At 46.0% G+C, this 16554-nt stretch overlaps 1 protein-coding gene across 1 annotated transcript in view; it reads right to left on the reverse strand.

The window, feature by feature from the left end:
• Positions 1-3635: 3635 nt before the first annotated feature.
• EEF1A2 (eukaryotic translation elongation factor 1 alpha 2) overlaps positions 3636-16554 on the reverse strand; it is a 29752-nt gene continuing 16833 nt past the window's right edge. The window contains exons 3-7 of the mRNA XM_058175681.1: positions 15374-15670; positions 12130-12280; positions 11093-11349; positions 6837-7071; positions 3636-3987 (exon numbers count right to left, since the gene is read on the reverse strand). Of these exons, the coding sequence (XP_058031664.1) occupies positions 3860-3987; positions 6837-7071; positions 11093-11349; positions 12130-12280; positions 15374-15670 (1068 nt within the window). The 3' untranslated portion in view covers positions 3636-3859. The remainder of the gene's footprint in view (positions 3988-6836; positions 7072-11092; positions 11350-12129; positions 12281-15373; positions 15671-16554) is intronic.

Raw genomic sequence — 16554 nt, forward strand, 5'->3', positions numbered from 1 at the left:
TCTGTATTTATAGTTATGTATTTGTGTTTTTTAATAGGCTGTAAACCGCCCTGAGTCCCTTGGGAGATAGGGCGGTATAAAAGTGTGATTAATAATAATAATTAATAATAAGGGCCAAGACTCCCTATTTCAGCGGTGAAATCCAATTTTTTTTACTAGTGGCTCTGTGGGTGTGGCTTGGTGGGCGTGGCAAGGGAAAGGACACTGAAAAATCCCCATTCCCTCCCCACTCCTAGGGGAAGGATATTGCAAAATCTCCATTCCCACTCCTGGAGGAAGGATATTGCAAAATCTCCATTCCCTCCCCACTCCTGGGGGAAGGATATTGCAAAATCTCCATTCCCTCCCCACTCCTGGGGGAAGGATATTGCAAAATCTCCATTCCCACCCCACTCCTGGGGAAGGATATTGCAAAATCTCCATTCACACCCCACTCCTGGGAGAAGGATATTACAAAATCTCCACTCCCATCCCACTCTGGGGCCAGCCAGAGATGGTATTTGCTGGTTCTCCAAACTGCTCAAAATTTCCACTACGGGTTCTCCAGAACCTGCTGGATTTCACTCCTGCCCTACTTATATGAGGAACTTCTCTGGGTCAAAAAAAAAAGGAGAATGTATTGTCTGAACACCCTAATCTGGGTCAACCCAAATCAGTCAACTTAACACCGAGGGGTGAGTTTTGACTCTGGAAAATCCTGGAGTTCATTGGGATGGTTGAAGGTCACATCTAGAACAGGTCTCCAAACTTGGCAACTTTTTAAGGCTAGTGGACTTCAACTCCCAGAATTCTACAGCCAGCCGTGGAATTGTGGGAGTTGAAGTCCACAAGTCTTAAAAGTTTGCCAAGTTTATAGAATCCTGTCCTAGAGTAAACCTAGGTGGTACCTGGGAGTTGGCATTGACCAATAGGGAACCAATCAGTTGAGGAGCTAGATGTCTGGAGCAGGGGTCTCCAAGCTTGGCAACTTTAAGACTTGTGGACTTCAACTCCCAGAGTTCCTCAGCCAGTTGAAGTCCGCAAGTCTTAAAGTTTTTTTTTAGGAACTCTGGGAGTTGAAGTCCGCAAGTCTTAAAGTTGCCAAGCTTGGAGACCCCTGGTCTGGAGGACCTAAAATGTCAAGATGACAATCAACAACAGATGATGGAAGTCCTGCCCCTTTTTACATGCAGTTTTAGCCACCATCTTGACTTTTTTGACCTCTCCCCTTGCAGACACTAAGAGGGGACTCCTAACTTCCCTTGAATAATACTAGGTGTCAAACCCTCACTCTGGGTTAGTTTAGCCTTCAATGTGTTTTGTGTAAGCCACCCACAGTCACTCTGGCAATGAGATGGATGGCGTATAAATTTAGCAAAGGAAGAGTGAAATAAAATTATGCAAACCCAGCACTGATGTTAAGGGTGCTGATGGAAGAGAATATTTGTAGCTCAGGGTTGAATTGTGGAATCCTTGATACTCTCTGAGTTTGCTTGTCTGCAAATGTTTCATTACCCAGCTAGGTAACATCATCAGTGCTAGAAGGGAGTGCGGGTTATGGGGTGGGGGGAGGCAGTGGTGATATCCTCCCCGATTTGCCACCGGTTCACTGCCCATGCATGCACACGCTGCACGCACACACTTGCAATTCACGCCAAACACACGCTGCGTGCGCATGCACAGCGCACACCAAATGTATGCTTCGCGCGTAAAAAGGAGGCTTGGGAAGTTAAGTAGAACAGCGAGGGAGGGAACAGCTGTGTCACGCAATTTAGATTCGCTAGAAAGCAGGATTTCCTGCTTTCTAGCGAATTTAAATTGCGTGGCTCAGCTGATCATTGAAAATACCAGTTCAGATGAACCGGTAGTTTTTTTTTGTTTTTTTTTTTAGGAACTCTGGGAGTTGAAGTCCGTAAGTCTTAAAGTTTTTTTTTAGGAACTCTGGGAGTTGAAGTCCGCAAGTCTTAAAGTTTTTTTTTAGGAACTCTGGGAGTTGAAGTCCGCAAGTCTTAAAGTTTTTTTTTAGGAACTCTGGGAGTTGAAGTCCGTAAGTCTTAAAGTTGCCAAGCTTGGAGACCCCTGGTCTGGAGGACCTAAAATGGAGGACCTAAATTCAGCTGAATTAACCGGTAGGGGGTTTTTTTGTTTTTTTTTTAGGAACTCTGAGAGTTGAAGTCCGCAAGTCTTAAAGTTGCCAAGCTTGGAGACCCCTGGTCTGGAGGACCTAAAATGGAGGACCTAAATTCAGCTGAATTAACCGGTAGGGGTTGTGTTTTGTTTTTTTTTAGGAACTCTGAGAGTTGAAGTCCGCAAGTCTTAAAGTTTTTTTTTAGGAACTCTGGGAGTTGAAGTCCGCAAGTCTTAAAGTTGCCAAGCTTGGAGACCCCTGGTCTGGAGGACCTAAAATGGAGGACCTAAATTCAGCTGAATTAACCGGTAGGGGTTTTTTTTGTTTTTTTTTTAGGAATTCTGAGAGTTGAAGTCCGCAAGTCTTAAAGTTGCCAAGCTTGGAGACCCCTGGTCTGGAGGACCTAAATTTAAATTGCATGGCTCATCTTGGAGACCCCTGGTCTGGAGGACCTAAGTTTAAATTGCGTGGCTCAGCTGATCATTGAAAATACGGTAACTTTTATCACTATCTATTCTCCCGAACCGGTGCGAACCGGTAGCATTTCACCCTGGGGGGAGGAGGAGGAGGACTGTAGACTCCTTGGCTGTTTTCTTGCATAAATTTCATTACCCAAGTAGGTAACATCATCAGTACTAGAAGGGAGTGGGGTGTGCCAAGCTGGGGAAGAGACGGAAGAGGAAGAGAGGAGGAGGAAGAGGAAGAGGAGGAGGTGGAAGATGATGATTGTGGGGTCTCTAGTGCAGTCTAAGCTTGGCTGTTTTTATGCACACATTTCATTACCCAACTAGGTAACATCATCAGTGCTAGAAGGGTTTGCTCTCTGCTTATGTATAAGTGGCTTGCCCTGTCAGTGTGGATGTGAGTGTTCTTAGTGCTTCCTTTTTTTTTTAAGGATGCTTAGGGGTGTTGTGTCAGCCTCCACTCCAACCTTCGTATCTCTTTGTACTCCTTATATCTAGTTATAGATAGCATGGGATTGTATTTCTAATGTACATAGCTATTGGATTCAAGTTAAGTAGAGAGGGCCCTTTAAGAGTGTCGGTCTGACATAATTAAAGGTGGGAGGGGAGATTGCTATTTTGAATTCAACAGGAATGTTTGGCGCGGACTCTAACGGACATTGCATTCCTGATATGATTGACAACCAGAGGCCTGGGGAAGAAGATTACCACGGGACCCCGGGAAGGAGCTGGCATTGGACCAGACCTGATGACCTCTTGGGAAAGGGGAGGGAGAAATAGAGTGATACAAATTGTTAGCCATATTTTGTCTCAGATTCAACTTTCCACCGCTAAACGCAGCTGCTATCCCGATGTATCTAGTAAAAGTACTTTTCTTTATTTGCAAATGAAGTCAAGGTGTATTTCTTTCCTAGATATAATCAGAGGCAGCCTGACAGTTGACGGTTGTGAACGCAACCATCCCCCACCGAGAAAGAACCGGTAGCAAAAGAAGAGTTAACCTCTCCGTCCACCACGCAGACAACATTACAGGCATACAAGAGGACGCCAAGAGGCCGTGAGGGTGGGATGTTGTACCAGTTTTATTGGTAAAATTGAACACGAAGGCTCACGAACGCTGGGACATGCTTTTCCTTTTAAAGAACTTCCACTGGACCTTAATAGTGAGCATCCAGTCGTTCACGTACAAACTTTTACAAGCGGATGTGTAGACATGCGCCTCGGGGGGAAGATGACAGCATCCGGGTCGGGTCGATGGGTGCTGGGCGAGGCACGGGGTACCCACGATTCATTTGCCAGCCTTCTGGGCTTTCTGTGCGGACTTGGTGACCTTGCCAGCCCCGCCGCTCTTCTTCTCCACGTTCTTGATCACACCCACCGCCACAGTCTGCCGCATGTCACGTACGGCGAAGCGACCTGGAAAACGGCAGCAGAGTTAGAAAAGCCCCTCAGTTGTCATCCCCCACTCAAAACAAGGTTGTTTCATGCCGTGTGTGTGTGTGTGTGTGTCTGATGTCCACGTCGGAGTCCGAATCTGAGGGGGAAGACAAACAGCAGACAGTGGGAATATGGCTCGGTTGCCTGTGGAGGAAACTAGGGAAGGGCAAACTCAGGCTGGGCACAGCAGGGGAGAGGTAGAACAAGGGAGAGGGGGGGTCACATGAAGACCAAGGTCCACCCCCTCCTCATCCTAAGGCACGCAGGGAAGAACGGAAAAGAGAGCAACATGGGTTGCGTGGCTTATGAGGGAGGAAAGGGCCCCCAATTCCCTTCACAAGGCACACCTGGGGATGGAGTTTAAAGGAGAGGCAAATGGGAGAGTCAGTTGTCGGGAACAAACACTGAGTCCATCTTGTGTTAACTGCTTTATCCGAGTTCCTGGGATCCTCCCAACTGGTTTGATTTACTGCCGTGCTACTTCACTTCTGGAACTCCTTATCTTGCTTGCCCTGCTGGATTAATTACCGTCTGTTACAGTTTTGTGGGAGAGTTTTTCTCCAGACTGGAGAGTAAAAGGGGCGTTGGGGGCAAAGTTGGAGCTAATAAAGGGACTCACACTTATTCTCTGCTGTGTTGCCTTTGAGCCATGCCCAGGATCATCACTCTGTGTGTGTGTGTGTGTGTGTGTGTCTGAAAGGAACACAGACCTGGTCTTGGGAGTCAAGAGAGGAAGATGACGATCCGTGAAAGGAAGTTTTGCAGAAAAGTGGAGGGGTCTTTGAGAAAGCAGGAGAAAAGAAACTTCAAATAACCCCACCGTGGTTTTGTTTATATAGCAATTTGGACAGGTTTTCCAGATTCTGTTTGAAGTTTGATTCCTCGACTTACGACCACAATTGAGCCCCAAATTTCCATTACTAAACAAGACAGTTGCTAAGTAAGTGGCGCCCCATTTTTTATTTTATTTTTTTTGCCATGGTTGTTAAGAGAACCACCACCGTTGTTAAAGTGATTCTTCAACTCCCAAGAATTCCCAGCTTTGCTGGCTACGGAACTCTGGGAGTTGAAGTCCACAAGACTTAAAGTTGCCAAGGTTGGAGTCCCCTGCCCTAGGAGTCAAAGATGACCTGATAGCACATGATCCATCCATCAACCATCAACTTCAGACAACCTGGCTAGTGATGGCAGCAATGGGATAGGGAGACCAATGCAACTCCAGGGTCACCAAGTTGGAGAAGAAGAATCTTGGGATATATTTAATGAAGTAGGTTTCTAGGCACCTACAAGGAGTGTCTCACTTAGCGACCAATTAATAACACACACCCTCAAAAGTCCTTAGGACCAGGTTATGGGGTTCCAAAGGCGGTTCCCCCACCCCACCCACTGTCACATGAAATTTCAGGGCCTTGGCAACTCACTTTTACGTCCAGTTACAGAATTCCGCAGCCATGGGATCACGATTTATGACGCCCATAGGGACAAGTGGACTTGCTTTATGACCAATGTGTTTGCTTGATTACTACACACACAAAGGTAAAATTGGGAGAGGCAAATGGGGTTTCCCAACTTATGACATGGAAATTCCAGGCTCCGTTATGGTCATAAACCGAGGACTACCTGTATGGATTTCCGCAGAAAGAGTTGATCAAATGCAGGTAGTCCTGGACTTACAACAGTTTGTTCAGAGACCGCTTGAAGTTGCAACAGCACTGAAAAAAAGGGACTTATGAAACTTTTTCAGACTTATGACTGTTGCAGTACAACGGGATCAAAATTCAAGTGCTTGGCAACTGGCATGTATTTATGACGGCTGCAGTGATCCAGGGGCCCTGTGACCCCCTTCTGACAAGCAAAATCAGCAGGGAAGCCACTTAACAACCGTGTTACTAACTTAACAACTGCAGTGATTCACTTAACAAGGGTGGCAGGAAAGGTTATAAAATGGAGCAAAATTCACAATAACTGTCTTGCTTAGCAATCGAAATGTAAGTCAAAGAGTAGCTGTATCTTGTAACTGCATTCACAAGGATTAAGAACCGTGGTGGCGCAGTGGTTAGAGTGCAGTCCTGTAGGCTACTTCTGCTGACTGCCGGCTGCCTGCAATTTGGCAGTTCAAATCTCACCAGGCTCAAGGTTGACTCAGCCTTCCATCCTTCCGAGGTGGGTAAAATGAGGACCCAGACTGTTGGGGGCAAGAGGCTGACCCTGTAAATGGCTTAGAGAGGACTATAAAAGCACTGTGAAACATTATATAAGTCTAAGTGCTATTGCTGTCTGTCTGTTTGTCTATCTGTCTGTCTATCTTACCTATCTATCTTAACTCTATCTATCTATCTATCTATCTATCTATCTATCTATCTATCTATCTATCTATCTATCTATCAGTGGTTAGAATATAGTATTGCAAGCTAACTCTGCCCACTGCCAAGAGTTCGATCCCGACCAGCTGAAGGCTGACTCAGCCTTCCATCCTTCCGAGGTCAATAAAATGATGACCCAGATTGTTGGGGGCAAGAGGCTGACTATGTAAACCGCTTAAAGAGGGCTGTAAAAGCACTGTGAAGCAATATGTAAGCCTAAGTGTTAGTGTTATTGCTATTCCATTCCATATTGCAGGCAAACTCTGCCCAGTCTGGAGTTTGAGCCTGACTGGCTAAAGGTGGACTAGCCTTCCATCCTTCCGAGGTGGGTAAAATGAGGAGCCCTGATTGTTGGGGGCAAGAGGCTGACTCTGTAAACCGCTTAAGAGAGGGGCTGTGAAGCACTGTGAAGTCGTATATAAGTCTAAGTGCTATGGCTATTAAGAGAAAGAGCCAAGGCCTCACCTAAGGGTGGGTATTGGGAGAAGCTCTCAACACACATCGGTTTGCCAGGGATCATCTCCACAATCGCAGCGTCTCCAGATTTCAAAGATTTGGGATTGTCTTCCAGCTTTTTGCCAGAACGTCGGTCGATCTTCTCCTTAAGCTCGGCGAATTTGCAAGCAATGTGGGCGGTGTGGCAGTCAATGACGGGCGAATAGCCGGCGCTGATCTGTCCAGGGTGGTTCAAAATGATCACCTGCAAATGGCAAATAATAATAATAAAAACAAGAATGACCAAATTAGCCTGGATCATGGTCATGTGAAATGCTAAAATGATTGTATTCTCCTGCATTCTTGGATTTTTATTTTATTTTTTGGTCCTTCATTTGCGGTGTTCCATTTTGTGTTTTTCATTGTGAATACGTTGGTCTGCCATTGTTTCTCAACCTTGGCCATTTTTAAGACGTGTTGATGGACTTTGACTCCAAGAATTCCTCAGCCAGCCATGTCTGCAAGGATACGTTTTAAATGCCTAAATCCTCCGGTTCAGGGGTCTCCAACCTTAGTAATTCTAAGACTTGTGGGCCTCAACTCCTAGAATTCCTCAGCCAGCTTTGCTGGCTGAGGGATTCTGGGAGTTGAAGTCCACAAGTCTTAAAGTTTCCAAGGTTGGAGACCCCTGCTCTGGTTTGTTTTTGCTGGAAAAAAATTACATTCAAAGTTGTCCCAAAGGTGCTTTTTCAGGAGGCAACTGGAATTCCTTGGTTTTTTGTTTTTGTCTTTTGAAGACATTTCGCCTCTCATCCAAGAAGCTTCTTCAGCTCTGACTGGACGTAGAGGAATGGAAGGATTGATACTCCTTGCGGCCAGCTGGTCATTTGCATCCTTTTAGAGCAGGGGTCACCAACGTTTCGGACCTCAGGGACCACTAAATTCGTAATTTTAAATCTCAGGGACCATTAATATGATCTGCCTAACGACCGGCTGGGTGGGCGTGGCTAGGTGGTCATGTGGCTGGATGGGCGCCGTGGTGGTCAACTCAATGTCACTCATGGGGGCACCTTGCCGGCTTCTATTCACCCCTCCCCTCCCAGCCCCTCCTCGCCTGCCTGCCAGGCTCCTTAGTGCCCCTACAGGAAGCAGCTGTTGGAGCTTAGCATTCACCATGAGAAAGAGTTGGCAAAACAGCTGGCTCAATGCAAATTGCATCTGACCGAGAAGGAGACTCAGCAGAAGCACCTCACTGAGAACTAGGATCATAGGCTTTCCAAGCAGAGGGAAGACCTGCAAGAGTGCAAGGCCAGGTACCGGCACCTGGAGGCTCAGGGGGCTGAGATGGTCAGCCAGTTCCAGACCATGATGCGGTCCCACTGGAACAAGGCCCACCAGCTCTTCACTACCAACGGCGCTTCCCTCCAGCCTTTGCCCAAAGCCCCACACCAGGAGGCTGAAGCAGCCCCTGAGGCAGAATTTCTGCCCCCCTCTGACCCTCACAAAAAGGGGGAGACTCTCTGCAGCAACATAAACATCCATTGCATGTATCCAGTCCAGGGGCCGTAGTTTGAGGACCCCTGATTTAGTGCAATATTAAAAATGCAAATAATTTTTCTGGGGACCACCAAAATTTTCTCATGGACCATCAATGGTCCACGGACCACCAGTTGGTGACCGGTGTTTGCTGAGGCCACCTGGAAGTTTATCTGTGTCTTCAGAGTCACCTGAGTGGTGACATAGATAAACCTCCAAGTGCTTCAATGACCCTCAAAAAGGATGCAAATGACCAGCTGTCTGCAAGGAATATAAATCCTTCCGTTCCCCACCATCCAGTCGGAGCTGAAGAAGCTTCTTGGATGAGAAGCGAAACGTCTTCAAAAGAAAAAAAAAACCCATAAAGTCCAGCTGCCAACCATAACCTGGATGGCTGAGAATCTCTACAGACGTTTATGTTCAAAGTTGCAATGGACAACCCCCCCAAATGTTCTAATGACTTGATTCCGAAGTTCCAATAGTTTCCCCAGTCATGTGACCGCACTTTTAATATAATATAATATAACAACAGAGTTGGAAGGGATCTTGGAGGCCTTCTAGTCCAACCCCCTGCCCAGGCAGGAAACCCTACACCATCTCAGTCAGATGGTTATCCAACTTTTTCTTAAAAATTTCCAATGTAGGAGCATTCACAACTTCTGCAGGCAAGTCGTTCCGCTTATTAATTGTTCTAACTGTCAGGAAATTTCTCCTTAGTTCTAAGTTGCTTCTTTCTTTGATCAGTTTCCACCCATTGCTTCTTGTTCTACTCTCAGGTGCTTTGGAGAACAGCCTGACTCCCTCTTCTTTGTGGCAACCCCTGAGATATTGGAACACAGCTATCATGTCTCCCCTAGTCCTTCTTTTCATTAAACTAGGCATACCCAGTTCCTGCAACCGTTCTTCATATGTTTTAGCCTCCAGTCCCCTAATCATCTTTGTTGCTCTTCTCTGCACTCTTTCTAGAGTCTCAACATCTTTTTTACATCGTGGCGACCAAAACTGGATGCAATATTCCAAGTGTGGCCTTACCAAGGCATTATAAAGTGGCACTAACACTTCACGTGATCTTGATTCTATCCCTCTGTTTATGCAGCCCAGAACTGTGTTGGCTTTTTTAGCAGCTGCTGCACACTGCTGGCTCATATCTAAATGGTTATCCACTAGGACTCCAAGATCCCTCTCACAGTTCCTACTATTGAGCAAGGTACCACATATACGGTACCTGTGCATTTTGGTTTTTTTTGCCTAAATGTAGAACCTTACTTTTTTCACTGTTGAATTTCATTTTGTTAGATAGCATCCAATGTTCAAGTCTGTCAAGATCTTTCTGTATCTTGAGCCTATCTTCTGGAGTGTTGGCTATTCCTGCCAGCTTGGTGTTATCTGCAAATTTGATGAGTTCCCCATCTATCCCCTCGTCCAAGTCATTGATGAAGATGTTGAAAAATATGCCAGCTTTTGTCACCCAGCCCGTATTTATGGCCGTTTGCAGCATCCTGCAGTCACGTGAATGTGATTTATAAATTTGCCAAAATGTATTTCTGGTGTTGTAAAATAAAATTAAAAAAAAGACCATGGCAAATCATGGCTTTGTTTAACAACCGCATTATTTGCTTAACAATCACGGTTCGCTTTATGACCATCGTAAACGTGGTTGCAAAACTGGGTCATGTCACATGGCGGCTTGATTTGCAACCACATCAAAATGGTTGCAAAATTCCAGTCCCTATTGTGGTTGAGAGTCAAGGTCTACATGTACCTGATTTGGCTAAACACATCGTAAGAGGATGGTCAGTATTTGCCCCTGTGGAATACAAATATAGCCCCCAAAATTAGTCGTGGGAAACTGCCAGCTAGGCTGGAAGGAGGGATCAAGTGAGGGCCTAGCTTGGAATCCTTGTATAGCCACAAGGGACATACAGTAGTGGCCAAAATTGTGGAAACCTTTTGGGAAAAGTGTATTTTTGAGGTTTGATGGTTAATAACACTTTTTTTTTTTTTTTGGAGTTTCAAGATAATCCTACTCCGCTGCTGGAATGGCCTGGGAATAGCCGAGACCTTCACCAAATGGAAAATCTATGGAGCCGACTAAAGAAACTTGTTAGTTAGAAGCGACCCAGCAATAAAACCCAGTTAATAGAAGCAATCATTCAATCTTGGTTTCACATTAGAACAGCTGCAGAACTAAAAGACTTGGTTCCCTCCATGGGAAGACATTGTAAGGCCGTAATTCATGCTAAAGGTTACCCAACTATTAACTGACATGGTGATAATTTTTTTATATCTCATTTTTTTATATCTCATTTTTTCTATGGTGGTAATTTTTGTATATCTTATTTTTTTCTATGTGTTTCACTTTTCTTCTTTATACTGTAACTGCTATTCTAATAGCAAATTCTTCATAAAAGTTATTGCATTGCATTCTTGATTAAATTATCTTTCCATTGATATATAATTTTATGGTACTACTCCCCCCAAAAGGTGGTGTTACTAGCTAGTTTTAGAAAATACACTTTTCCAAAAAGGTTTCCACATTTTTGGCCACTACTGTAAGTTTGACTTTCCCCAAGAGCCATGAATCCTTATCTGAGACATTCCCAGGCAAGCAGTCTGGGGAGATTCTTGTAACACAGGTGCTAGACAATAAAGTTAACTGACTTTTGCTATCCAGAAATGGCTCCGGTTGCTTGCTCCAGACAGTTAGGATCCGATGACACAGCTCTTCAAAATGGGCACCCTCTGCTCACCTGAGAAGTGAACTGGGCCGCTTCCTGAGGCGGGTCCGATTTGCTGTCTCCGCAGACGTTGCCCCGGCGGATGTCCTTCACGGACACGTTCTTGACGTTGAAGCCAACGTTGTCTCCTGGCAGAGCTTCGCTCAAGGCCTCGTGGTGCATCTCAACCGACTTTACCTCGGTGGTAATGTTCACGGGGGCAAAGGTGACCACCATGCCAGGCCTGAGGATCCCTGTCTCCACACGGCCCACGGGGACGGTCCCGATACCTGTGAACGGCCAGAAAGAGGACCAGATCAATACAACCACCATCAAGGAGCACGGAGTCTCCAAAATAGGGGTCGGCAACCTTAAACACTCAAAGAGCCATTTGGACCTGTTTCCCATAGAAAAGAAAATACCGTGAGCCACAAAACCCTTCCCGTGCCTGACTATTTCCTGAGAGGCCACAGAACTAGCACATGTAGTTGAATTAAACGTTCTGTTTTCTTCTGAAACTTTTCTTTTCTTAGATTTATCCATGGTTGGCCTACCGGGGGTCGAAAAGCTCAATAAATCGCAGGCCGGCGGGTATAACAAACTTCCCCCAGGACTTCGCCAACTTCCTGACCTTCGAACCTTTCGCCGCGAGCTTAAGACACAGCTGTTTATTTGCGCAGGACTGGACTAGAATTTTAAATTTGGTTTTAATTGGGGTTTTATTATTTTTATTGCTATTTTAAATATTCGGCCTTATTTAATAAGTTTTTTTAATTGATGTTTTATTCTGTATCTATTTCTATGTTTTTTATCAGGCTGTAAACCGCCCTGAGTCCCTTGGGAGATAGGGCGGTATAAAAATGCGAATAAATAAATAAATAAATTACACATTGGCGGTTGTGATGCATATTTTGAGCGACAGGCAGTCGCAGCAGAGGGATGAAAGAGCCACATGCGGCTCCAGAGCCATGGGTTGCCGACCCCTGCACTATAGGTGCAGCATACAGAAATGTAAAACTTCAGCCACAGGACCAGCCAAGGACTGGCTTTCCCCCAGATCTTCACCTCACCTCCAATTTTGTAGACGTCTTGAAGAGGCAGGCGTAGAGGTTTATCGGTAGGGCGAGTGGGGGGCAGGATTGTATCCAGAGCCTCCAAGAGAGAGACCCCGCTGGCATTGCCTTCTTTGCGTTCCACTTTCCATCCTTTGAACCAAGGCATCTAAGCGACAAAACGGCAAAGATTTTGAGAGGGGCCCCGCTGTACAATCCAAATAACCCATGCGGGCACACAGAGGAAAGTCATCACTTTCTTTTTATTCACATGTACATAACTGATATTGAAACTTTTAAAAGAAGGGAGACAAATGAACGCAAAATAATATGAAGTAGGGAAAAGAAACAACATTATTGCGAGCGTGTGTATTGTTTGCTCCTTGTTTATATACAGTGGATTGCCCTACCAGTGTTCGTGGGGTGGGGTTTTCAGAATCAGAATTAGAATCTAGTTGGAAGGGGCCTTGGAGGTCTTCTAGTCCAGCCCCCTGCTCAAGCAGGAGATCCTACACTGCTATATACTATTTCACCTTCTCCTCGATTAGGGTATTATTTTCTGCTTGACTGTTTGTCTTGGAGTTAATCCCTGCTTATCTGGGTGCTGGCTGATGTAGAGGATGTATTCCTTTGTTTTCTTCTTAGCCTTTTTAGTGTAAATGGGGTGTAAATGGTGCTTATGTCTAGGAGTCTCTTGATGGCTGACTTGGCTGAATGCTAAGCTGCCAGGAATTTCTATAGGAGACGGACAAGCAGAGCCTGAGGGCGGAGTCAAGAGAGGAATTAGCCTGGAGTCATTATGTTGCCACAAACGGTCTAAGAACACGCCTCTTGAATTCCCTTTCTTCAAGGCTGCTAAACTGGTGCAAATCATTTTTTTAAAAAAACAGATGAGGGGTTTTTTCCTCTCATACTGAAGGAATCTCTTTTTCAAGCCCCTTTCTGGAAGCTTTTAAGAAAATCATAAACACTTGTTTTAAACCCATTTATTTGATCATTTATTAGATTTTTCTCCCACCTTTATTACTTTATAGCTAACTCAAAGCAGCTTTGGAAGCCATATTAGCCCCGGAAGCTTCCGTGCTGCCACTTCTCGTGCGTAGGAAAGTAGGAGGGGGGGATTTAGTAGAGGGAATGTAGTTAGACAAAATAGCATCTTTTCTTTTCGGTCAAAGTCATGACAGTCCTGCATCTGGAGAAGGAGTGGTTGGAGTGATATCCAAGATGAGACGGATGGGGCACTGGACCATGTGATGGACTGAGGAGTGAGGGGATGGATTTGGGGATTTTGATTTACTGAGGGAAAACCCAGAATTTTCAGATTCGGGTTTTCCCAGATGTGCCAGTATACCTACTCTAATAAATGGAACTTTTGAGAAAATGCCTGTCTCGGAGGTTTTAATTGGAGTTGGGGTTTTCGCGAACGCTGACAGCATAATGTATCTGATAATCCTTCCTCCTATTTTCCCCACAACAACAACTTTGGGAGGTGGGTTGGGCTGAAAGAGAGGAACTGGCCCAGTCACCCAACAGGATTTCATACCTCAAGTGAAACTGTAACTCACCATCTCCTGGTGATTGGTCCAAAGTCACCCAGCCAGCTTTCATGCCCGAGGTGGGACTACAACTCACAGTTTCTGTTGTGTCTGCGCCCCGCAAGCCGGCCCTGCTGCCAGAAAGTGACTTGGACAGTGAGGGGGAAGAGCTATCAGGATTTACCTCGGGAGCACTGGCTTCCCTGGCTCAGCTCCAGGAGCCAGAGGCAGGCCAGGTGGAAGAGATAACGAGGTCTCCGTCCCCTGACTCTTCCCCCCCAGGCCACGCCTTCAGACCCAGCTGATGGCAATCAGGCCTGGCTGGACCCTAGGTTTCGTAGGCAGGGAACAACAGGAGCAAGGATGGGAGGGAGGAGGGAACAACAGAAGCAAGGGTGGGGCAGGCCCAGGAAGTGTTAAGTCATTGAGCCACACCCCACAGGATATAAAAGGCAGTGAGAGCTGTTGTGTCTCTTTGTAACAGGCAAATCCACTGATTAAGAGCTGAAGTTTGTTTCTGGGTGACTCACCAGCGTCGTGTAAGATAACGGAGGCTCTTGGCAGATGCTGGCTATTCTGCTGCCAGAGCTGATAGTGCCAGCTAATTAAGCCATTACTCGGACGGAGGCGAAGGAGGACAGAACAGTTTCCTGGTGATTGGCCCAAAGTCACCTAGCCATCTTTCATGCTTGAAGAGGAACTAGAACTCACCGTTTCCTGGTGATTGACTCAAAGTGATCTAGCCATCTTTCATGGCTGAGGTGGGACTAGAACATATATTGGTGATTGGGCCAAAGGGACCCAGCCAACTTTCATGCCTAAGGCTGAACTAAAACTCTCAGCACCTGGCTTCTAGGCCAGCACCTTAACCACTATATCGAACTGGCTCTCTTTTCCACTAAAGGGGGTGAAGAATATTTGCACTCATGTCGCTCTAGAATTATTGAGCTGCCTGAAGTGCCAATGTATTTCCCCATTCAAAGAAAAGACTTGAGAGACAGTCAAGGGAACAGAAGTTGCCTTCAGAAGTTGTGGGAGCTTCATCATCAATGGAAGCTTTCAAGAAGAGACTGGACTGCCATCTGTCAGAAATGGTGGTAGGGCAGAGATGGCTAACCTTTTTGCCATCGTGTGCCAGGAGGCGGGGGTGGGGATGGGGATCTTGTGTGTGCGTGCCTACACCCATAATTCTATGTGCCCCACCGCCACGATCCCCCATCCCCCCCGCTCCTGGCATGTGATGGCCCGGTAGGCTTGTTTTTCTCTCTCACCTCGCTCCAGAGCCCCTCTATGAGTCTCTGGAGGCTGGGAAGAGAAAAACAGGCCTTCCCCACCACCACTTAGGCCCTCCAGAGATAGGAAACAGCCTATTTTCCTACTTCTAGTGGGCCCAGAAGGCCTGAAAATCAGGCCAGAGCTGAGCTCGTGTGCCCACTGATATGGCTACACGTACCACCTGTGACACACGTGCCATAGGTTCGCCATCACATGTGTAGGATTTCCTGCTCGGGTAGAGGGTTGGACTAGATGCCCTACAAAGTCCCTTCCAACTCTGTTATTCTGAGACCAAGCAAGACTCTGAAAAGCAAAGACTGCAATCTTTCTAAGGCCACCTTTAATTTAAAAAAATTCTTACAGGTAACCATCCCGATGTAGCCAAGCCCCAAAACAAACTCAAAAATGGGAGCTCCCTCTCTGAGTTGCCCCCCCCTCAAAAAAAAACTTACATTGGGAGACGGTTCCAGCATGTTATCGCCGTGCCAGCCAGAGATGGGAACGAAGGGGACAGTGGCCGGGTTGTAGCCGATCTTCTTGATGTAGGCGCTGACTTCCTTGACAATCTCATCGTACCGCTTCTCGCTGTAGGGCGGCTCCGTGGAGTCCATCTTGTTGATGCCGACAATGAGCTGCTTGACGCCCAACGTGTAGGCCAGCAAGGCGTGTTCACGGGTCTGCCCGTTTTTGGAGATGCCCGCTTCGAATTCCCCTACGCCGGCAGCTACGATCAGGACAGCACAGTCAGCCTGCGGGCGGGAGGAGGGGGAGATGGAGTGAGGGGTGAAGTCAATTTGCCAGAAGACAATGTTTCATGTAGTTTAATAAAAATGCTATACAAACTATCACTGAAAATGAATGTGTGTGTGTATGTAGGTCTTTGGTTATTCGGGTTTTCTCCCGCGTAAAATTGGAAGTGTCTTGGCGACGTTTCGACGAAGTCTCATTCGTCATCTTCAGGCTGGTGTTATCATCTTCGTGCTTCTAGAAGCAATGTGTGATCGTAGCTGTTTCTTCCTTTTAATTGCTAGTGGGGGTTTGAACTGATTGGTTGGGAGCTTGGCTGTGTTCTGATTGGATGGTGGGGTTGGCTGTGCTCTGATTGGATGGGGGTGCAATTTTGGGCCCTGGTCTGGTTCCGAGTTCGAGGTCCTGTTATGTGTTGATGCTACTTCCAAAATGCTACTTCCCACACAAACATCAACCCCATTAACCAATTAGCAACACAGCCAACCAATCAGCTTGCAGCAGCTAGGCCAGCAATTCAAAAAACTCCATTAACCAATCAATATGTAGCAACACAGCCAACCAATCAGCTTGCAATAGCTAGGCCAGCAATTCAAAAAACACCCCCTCCCACCAGTATTTATAGAGAAACAGCAGTTAAAATCCACACTTTGCTCACATAAGAACAAAGCCAACAAAATTCCAGCCTGAAGATGATGAGTGAGATCTCATCGAAACGTTGCCTAAATACTTTCAATCTTACACGGGAAAAGACCCGAACATACCAAAACCTGCATACATATACCCGTGAAAACCTACGAAAACATATATATTCATTCATATACATACATACATATATATATATATATACACATACATATATATACATACATGTATGTATGTATAT

This window comes from Ahaetulla prasina, chromosome 3 (assembly GCF_028640845.1).
Source record: "Ahaetulla prasina isolate Xishuangbanna chromosome 3, ASM2864084v1, whole genome shotgun sequence".
Lineage (NCBI taxonomy): Eukaryota > Metazoa > Chordata > Lepidosauria > Squamata > Colubridae > Ahaetulla > Ahaetulla prasina.